This window comes from Chenopodium quinoa, unplaced genomic scaffold (genome assembly GCF_001683475.1).
Source record: "Chenopodium quinoa cultivar QQ74 unplaced genomic scaffold, ASM168347v1, whole genome shotgun sequence".
NCBI lineage: Eukaryota > Viridiplantae > Streptophyta > Magnoliopsida > Caryophyllales > Amaranthaceae > Chenopodium > Chenopodium quinoa.
Window position 1 is genome coordinate 1478908 of NW_018743518.1, and position 9079 is coordinate 1487986.

At 32.1% G+C, this 9079-nt stretch overlaps 1 protein-coding gene across 1 annotated transcript; it reads left to right on the forward strand.

Annotated features, from left to right (window-relative positions):
• Window positions 1–1462: 1462 nt before the first annotated feature.
• On the forward strand, window positions 1463–5801 carry LOC110740091 (transcription factor bHLH143-like). Its single transcript, XM_021920588.1, has 4 exons — window positions 1463–1777; window positions 2797–3416; window positions 3526–3680; window positions 3774–5801. The coding sequence occupies exon 4, from the start codon at window positions 3792–3794 to the stop codon at window positions 4938–4940; it is 1149 nt and encodes a 382-aa protein (XP_021776280.1). The 5' UTR covers window positions 1463–1777; window positions 2797–3416; window positions 3526–3680; window positions 3774–3791; the 3' UTR covers window positions 4941–5801.
• The last annotated feature ends 3278 nt before the right edge of the window (window positions 5802–9079 follow it).

A 9079-nucleotide genomic window follows, 5' to 3' on the forward strand; every position in this document is an offset into this window, starting at 1 on the left:
TTCCACTAAACCAGGCTTAGATTGATGTAAAGGAAATATATAAACACCACATAAAATTGGATACTTTTTTGTTGTAAAATTATGTACAAACAATGTAAAATATGAAAACATGATATGTGTGATGTTACATATGACTGCCTAATTAGCGGCCAGTATAAAGTTCTTTGGCATTCATCCATAGATGAACATTATCTACTGCACGTCGGCACATGTACAATTGCATAAAAAAGAAACAAGTGAAAATACAACACATGCACAAATTTAGTATTGTACTATTTGTTATATTACGAGTACCATGCATAACAAATTAACAATTATAGATTTATGGAATAATTTTAGGTGGACATTGTCTAGGGATAAAAGGTATAGAACTCTACAACCAACCGTGCAACTATTATACGGAGTACCATTTTACAAATTTAAACCTTATTATCCTCCATAAAAAGTGTTAGATACGTATAAATACGATTTTCAATCAATCATACTAAAACCTGTAAAACTCTATATACAAAATAAGAGAAAACTACTAGATTATTAATTTCAATCAGCTCTATTGGCAAATTCAATTTAATTAGCAAAATTAAAATCAAGTCAACTAATAAAAATAATTTTAGTTTAGTAAAAACTAAGTGGTATGATAAACATACTTCTAATCAATAAAGTTGTGAAGAGATGGTATATTATACCAGAATAAATCAATATCACACAAAATAATGACTTAAAAAATCAATTTCCCAAACTTTACATTTTATTGATAAACTGGTTTGACAAATTGACATGGATGTCTCACCCAACTTCATCAACTTATCCATTATTATTCTTACTTAAAAATATGCACACTACGGCACCACCTACTAGTTTTTTTTTTTTTTTTTTTTTTTTTGGGACTTCCCCTCTTTCATTTTTCGTTCAAATTGTTGAAAATGCACATTTGGTAGAATTTTTTTAGACTAGTAAAATAATAACATTAGTATATCACACTTTCACACCACCAATTTTTTACTCCTCCTATGAGGGATCGTTCTATTAATCTCATTTTTACTTATCTTTTATGGAGTAATAACTTATTATTTCGTATATTTTATCTGAATATAACAAAAGTTATTAGACTTTATTTTAAATATAAATAAATTAAATTTAGGTAACCTTATGTGTCCTAACTCCTAAGTTGAACTTTCGGAAACGAAAAGGGCGTGTCATTTCATCAATATCAATTTATATGTTCTTTATTACGAATATAAGTGTCAATTCGGATGTTCGAAGAGGTCGGGTCGGGTCTAATTTCAAACTTAAGTCATTAATAAATTATTATGTCGATACAAGTTAAAATTTAAATCGAATATTTTTAGATTAATTTCGAATCAGCTTGATCGGGTCAGGTTTTGACGCCTCTAATTATGTAAGTATAATCTTTAATGGCATGTCATTGAAGAGTTTGGCAAAATATTACCCCCGTGCGGTTGACACTTTTGACACTGCATACAAAAAGGTTGGGGGTAATCCAGTGAGATCACAATTTATCTTCTTCGATTAATTTAATTTAATTTAATTTAATTTTAACAACATCAACAAAAAAAAAATCTCTATAAAATCATCCTTCTGCCTTCTCACCCCCTTTTGACTGTTGTATTCTCACCCTCTTTCTCTCTCTCTTAACCCACCATTTCTCCTGAACTCTTTCTCTCTCCCTTTATTTGCAGTTTGCAGTCAGTAATTGGTTCATCTGATCAAACTACTCAGCAATTTCCCATCTTTTTCATTCACCTGAAATTAGTTGGTAAGTTTTGATTTTTTTTATGATTTTTTGTTTGGTAAGATCAAAGAGATTAAGAATTGATTGTTTGTTTGGTGAATTGTAGCTGAAGAATGAAGAAAGTTACCCAATACTTAAAAACCCATGTTTGTTTTGTGTATTAATTCTTAAAAATTTTATGGGTTTGAAAAAAATATATGATTTTGGTTGTACCCATGATCTCAAATTGTCGTTAGTGAATTTTGAGGATTAGGGTTTTTGGTAATTGATATGATACTAAAGAAAAGATGACGGAAGTTATTTCCTGTATAAATGTATAATTATCATACAAGTACAAAGAAGAAAGTAAAGTGATTACTTGGTAGTTTTTTAATTTATATATTTTTTTTTATCTATTTATTTGATAATTATGTAATTTGCAGCTTCAAAATTTGTATTTATTTAATTATTATTTAAATTGCAGCTTCAAAGTTTTTAGCCTCATGAATTAGTATCATAGACATAGTATGTGAATGTTAGAATATATCGTCGCCTTTCATTGATTATCTTGAGAGTATAAATATGCAAATTTACATGAGATAATCTTGCGTATTGACTAGCTACCACTTAGGCTAGAAGATATACATTAACCAAAAATAGTTATATACAAAGTCAAACTAGAATATATTGCCATATATTCTAACAGTGAATATAGTTTATGTATGTTTTTGTTGTTCTGAAAAATTTGAGTATGAATTATACTTTGTGGCTTGTTATACTTATAGCATGATTCTTTATTACCTTTCTTCTTAGTGTTTACTGATTGAAGGTTAGGCTGTGTACATATTTAGCTGCCTTGCCGCGAATGGCGGAATTTATACTGGTTATCGTTGTAGGCTTGTAGCTCTTTCGTCCCCTTTAGATGTCGGAATTCACTGATTGTAGTTGTTGCCGTTGTTGTTGCTCTTTCACCCCTTTCGTTATGAGAATCCATACTGGTTGTTGTTTCTGTTTCATCTAGAAAATCGTATATTGTTATTAAATTGCTGTCCATTTTCGTGCAGGATCTTTATGTACCTTTAGGTTTTGTGATTTCGCAAACTTCAGGATAGGGAAAAAACAGCATGTGTTGGTTCTGCTCTTCCATTGATGTACACCGCTATGTTATCTCTTTGAACTTGTACTGTAAGGTTATACTGTAAAGTGTCACCCTTTTTCCGTTAATCTTCAATTACTCATTAACTGAATTTTCCGTCATTTACCATGGGATCTAACCACGTCGCCGTCGTTCCCTGGTTCTGGTACATTATTATCTAGATTTAAGAATAGATATAGAGTTGTTCTAATTTAGAACTTGTAGTATTTTTGTGTCTTCCTTCCATTGTCAGCGTTTAACTACCATTCCACTATAATATCCCTTTGGTGTCATTCTCCTTCAGTAATTCGGCCTCTTGTATTTCCTTAGAAATCATCCTTCCTTGTTTGTAGCAGTGGCAGTAGTATTTCGGCCTCTTTTATTGCTCATTTTGAGGGTAGTATCTGAAAGGATTTAGTAGTAGTTATGGTGTGTCAAGGAGCAAGCCAGTCAAGATTTCGGGCATTGAAGCATGAGAATGGGATCGCAGGAAAAGCAACCATTATAGTTAGAGTTATAGCTTGTTTTCAACTTTTGCAGGATTGCCAGGTATGTGTCAATTACTTCCCTTCAACTCAATCAGATGCATTGCTTTCTGCTAATGAAGATGAGCTTTGAGTATCTACTGATGATGCAATTCATTTTTTGTTGCCTGCAGGCTGAATATTTTCGTCATTTGCTTAAACCTGTAACGTAGATTGGATTTGCACTAGCTGTTGTTTGTTTTCTGTTCAATATTTCGCATTTTTTTCTTCTATATTATAATCTTGAGGGAGAGGCTGAATATATCATATTGAAGCATCTATAATATTGGTTAGTATCAAAACTTATTACCATTCATTCTCGTAAAAAATATTCGTCTGGTTTGTGTAATAGTTAATGAAATTTCTCCCTTTCCAACATTAGGTGGGTTTTTTCAGTTTAATGGTTGAGCTGAGTAGCTCTTGGCTTTGTCAGCAACATTTTCCTTTGGAATCATCTGCTTTCAGAAACTGCATGATTGCACCTGTTGAGCACAGGCAACACGAGTTTTTGCCTGCTTCTAAAAACCCTTGCAGGGTTTCAGCAAACTTGGACTTGAATGGATTTGGGTATTCTGGATTTCCCGAAAGAGGCCTTACGATTGAAGATTATGGCTCAATACAAAAATCGGTTCCCCATTCTCAGACCCCACTTACTCAAAATCAATATCACGGAGAACAGAATCCTCTGTTTCCAGCTAAAGATGGTGGTGGTGAGAAGCCATCAACGTGTGAATTACCTTCTGCTCAACAGAAGAAGTTTCTCATTTTTGATCGGTCAGGAAATGAAACCAGACTTATCTTTAGTTCTCTGTGTCCTCGGGTGGAGAATCTTAAAACTCCACTAACTACTACTTGTCCTGCTTGGAATCTGCCAGCTGAAGAGTCATTTGGTGCATGCCACCAATATCTTGCTGAAAAACAAGGAAGAATCATCGAACAAGCCTGGACTAAGACACCTGCTTTATGTGAGGAGTCAGGTGAAAATGAAATTATTGACGAAATCAGTGAAATGCGTGAAGACACAGAAGAAATTAATGCCTTGCTTTATTCTGAGGATGACAATGATGATAATGATGATGGCTTGGACGATGATGATTGTGATGGTGAGGATGATGATGAAGTGAGCAGCGGTCACTCTCCATTGGCCAAAGAGATCAGAGATTGTGAGAAGCAGGAGGACCAAGAGGGTGAAAAATATTTTTATAATCAATTGGCTAGTTTAGAAAGATCTTCAAAGCGACAGAAAGCCCTTCATGGTGGGTTTAATAGAATGCGGCATAGCCCTGCATACGAGGATGTCAATGATGGGGGTCTCATCGATGCTCTCAGTGAGAGAATGTGTCCTACGATTGGTACCAAGAGGCCTAGAAAAGATAAAATCCATGATACATTGAGAGTTCTTGAAGGTATAATTCCTGGTTTGACGTGCAAGGATCCATTAGTGATCCTAGACGAAGCCATCAGCTATTTAAAAGGTTTGAAGTACAATGCTGAGACCATGTCATCAGGAGATCCAGATAGCTCCAGCTCCTACGAACCTCTAAATTGAACGTCCTTAGTCATAGTCCAAGTTATCCGTATAACGTACTACTCAAAGCCAGAGTGAGGAACTCCGCTTGTAAGTAGGTCCTTGTACGCTGTTATTTTCTTCTACTGGGATTGTACATAATTGCGTAATAAACACATAGCAAGAGGGTGCAAAGGTGAGCTCTACGGCCTCAGATCAAATCCGATGGTGGTCATAATAGCACGAAATGAGGCCTCGATCATTGTCGTTGTTGACAAGTAATGATAGTAATACTTTTCGGGTGTCGAAAAAGTCTTGGAATAGAACGCATGGGGGATGACTAGTGCTTGTTTGTGCTGGAAAATGACCCAAGGCAGGGACCCTGAAATTTGAAGGAAGAAAGACTAATATGGCTTCTTAGCAGCATGCGCATTAAGTTAAAAAAGGCCCCCACTTTTTTTTTTTTTTTTTTTTTACCTCTTATTATTCTTTCTTGAGCTTTCATTTCTTTAAAGAGGGCCCCTTTTATCTTTTCTTTGCTTTTCTTTCTTAGCCTGAATTGATTAGGCCCCATGCTTTTCATAAGCCCTTGTCTTAAAGTGTTCTCTTAGTGGTTTACTTGGTTACTGTCATGAGTTTGTCTGTAATATATAATTATGTATGTTGCTTTTGTGATTAGTATATTTTGATCATGTACCTTATTTGCACTCGGCCGAACGGTTAAAAGACAAAAAAAAACCTCGGCTAAAAATGAATTTCGAGCGTTCCTGAGGGTTACGCTTTAAGGGGCAAATTAGTAATTTTACGTAATCACGACGTATTCAAGTATTGTACTGTTGTATTGTAGTGCAATTTGTTTAGTGAGAAATGAAATGAAATGTCATGTTACATCTTTTGTGCACCAGAAGAGGCTGTCTCCTTGCTATTTGGATGAGGGATTTTTGGGACCCAATAAAGATCATAATAGATTTGTAATTGAGAATTGTTGGCTAAAATGTGGGGTTACATACTTTTTTATATTATAAGAATACAAAATGAAATTATGGTTATATTCATGGCGGTGGCTTATTTATAATTTTGTGCACCCACCTGGCCTTGCTTCTTATGGTTTTTCTTCAAGTCAATGATTAGGGTATTTTAGTCTTTTTTTTCATTGGCTGCTTCTTTTCTCATGGATCTAATCATCTACTTTTACAACTTAGCTATATCTATAATTTGACCTAGGAAGTGAATGACAGAAATGCATATGAAACTAGATATTTTTGGGATGAATGAAATCTATTGATTTTCAATATTGATTTTAGAATCAATTACATACATGTTTATTACAACATAACAATAATTGCATGTATTTTTTGACTAAATGTGTTTTCAGTGTTTATAGATCGAGATTAATATATGTCTTGTTAATCTTTTAAAACCTCCTATTATCTAATTACGTAGACATGTACTAAAGACAAGTTTATTAGGATTAAGATAATTTTATTTAGATTGCATTCAAGTGGCGTGTGTTTGATTATTATGATAAACTGTTTAATTAAAGCCATAATCAATTTCAATCAGTGATCAAGTCGAGTTGGTATGGACCACATGATTCCAACTTCCAATCAACTTCACAAATCTAGATTTGTGTATAGTTTCAAGTATAAACCAGGTCATTCACGCTCAATCAATTAACCATTTTTACCTACATTGTTACACTAATAAGGAATATATGATGTGTACGAATTAGGTAGAATTAAAAAAAAAAAAAAAAAAAAAAAAAAAACTCTTCCATAACTAATTCTATGTTAAATCCTTTGGAATGTGAATAATTAAGATAGTTATTGAATTTACCTAATGTGATGTTTAATTGTCTATAATTTGGACTTAGTACGAGTTAAAAAGAATTGTGTATCATACAACTCACTTCAATGAGTAATCTTTTCACCCTTTTTAAGGCTGTCTTTTGTGGACTACTGAAGAAAATTTTATAAAGTTACAAAAAATTGAGTTTGATGTGGTGCCAATAAGTGCCAAAGATTTCGCGTGATCGCAATTTACCAAAAAGTACAAGTCACTTTTTAAGTCACTGCATTTTTGAAAAAGAAATAAATTTTAATTTTATATTTGATAAGGTTACTTTTGAAGCCTTCAATTAAATTAGAGTTAATGCTAGAATGATGTTGTTTCTGTTCATGATTAACAAGTTTAAATAGTTTCTTCCATTAGCTTTTCATAAAGAGAGGCTCCTGCTTAAAAGGGAAATAGTCTCCCTTTTTATTTTCCTCTTTTTCTTTATTTCTTTGCATTTTTTTGATTCAAAAACTTTTGTATACACCCGGTTTACACTAATTTTACTGTACATCGAGTAGTATAAGGGTAACTTTTACCTAATTTTAGGGTAACTTTTTGCCTTTTTTTGGGTAACTTTTAACATAATACAATTTTTATATAAATAGACAATAAGAAAAGTTTTATAATGGTAATTTAATTACATTTAATCACAAATAATTGATTTTTAGTCATTTAAAATGTGATTCTTTACTAATAATTTTTATTTGTATTGGATTACGTTTATGCATATTAGGGTAACTTTTATTTATTTTAGGGGTAACTTTTGATCAATCTAGTCTATCTTTAAAATGGATGTACAATAATTATTGTACACCCGATTTTTTTTAAAGTTTGTGTTTCTGATTTCGGGAATAATATTTTAGTTGATGAAAATCATATTCTAGTTTTTATTTATTCCCAAATCCTAGATAAATTATACGATGTACTCTTTATAAAGGTAGAATTAAAAATAGCCAAGGATTTTATTTAGCTATAATAGTAGAATAAAGTTGGTTTTACAGTATTCCATATGTTTCGGAATGGCAATGTACAAGTACATACATAAACATGTGCATTGTGTATTTCAAAGCATAAAAAATATAAAATTAATATTTGCAAAAAAAAAAATAAAATAATCCAACAATATATTTCGTAGTACACAAAAACATATGAAATATAGATGACAAATTAAATCCTTTATGTATTAGAAAACGTGCATGATCCAGTTAATAATCAAAATGCTGCATATATTTTTGAATGGGAGGGATCAGTGGCGGAGCCAGGATTTTCAACTTGGGGGGACAAAATGCTTAACTTACGAAAAGCTTAACAAAAAAAAAAAAACAAAAATTGTCGAAGATCGGGTTGTTTAGTTGCCTTTGATTTGGTACATTACTATTACTTGAACCACCCATTTCCATACTATTTTCTTGACTTTGAGGGGAGCTAAATGAAGGTGAGTTATTGGACTCATTTTCATTGGACTCATTTTCATTGAGTTTCGTTCTTTTAAACAAGAATTGTCGAAGATCGGGTTGTTTAGTTGCCTTTGATTTGTTTGAATTTGGTGAATCGTTTGACATTTCCTAATTAAATCGAAAATTATATATCAATTTCCACAAGACCACAATCCACATCATTACATAATAACAAAACCTAAGAGGCTAAGATTTTAAATTTCTAATTCAACTACACATTTCAATAATTTACAATAATTAATAAATTTAAATTCACATTTCACAAAAACAACCAAAAACTCTAACAGGGGAAACAATCAAACAAATATAAATCAATAATCATTTATCAATTCAAATTATTCAATAATCAATACCCACGATTCCATAAGCAGCTCTCCATTTCTACCCCTTATTTCAATCTCATCATATTATTATAGCTAAGAAATCAAATATACTTTCTTCATTTTAATACTCAGAAAAATTAATCAAACAAGTAAAATCAGCAACATTTTAAACCAAAACTAAGACAATCAACTTATATAATATAAACACAGTAATTGAATGCTCATCATCAATGACTAAAACCCACAAAAAATAACCATCATTGAAACTCTTAATCAAACCAAACACATTAATAATCACCCATATTGTTCATATTAAGAAGAAAAAAAAAAAACCAATCTTTAAACCCAACATTAATCAGATCAATCAATACAGAAACCAACAGAGAATTCTAAAACAAACCCAGAAACCAAATTAGCAAAGACAAGAAGGGTTACCTTCAAATTATTGAAATTCCTGATTAAGACTGAATTGGATTATAAAAAAGCCGGCAATATGAAGCTAAATAGAATAAAAAGGAGATTAACCCAGAAATCAAAATTAAATTTCAGCTGGAGTGACAAGGCC

What these genes read in the sequence shown, in the direction of transcription:
- LOC110740091 (XM_021920588.1), top strand. Translation starts at nt 3,792, where the DNA reads ATGGTTGAGCTGAGTAGCTCTTGGCTTTGTCAGCAACATTTTCCTTTG.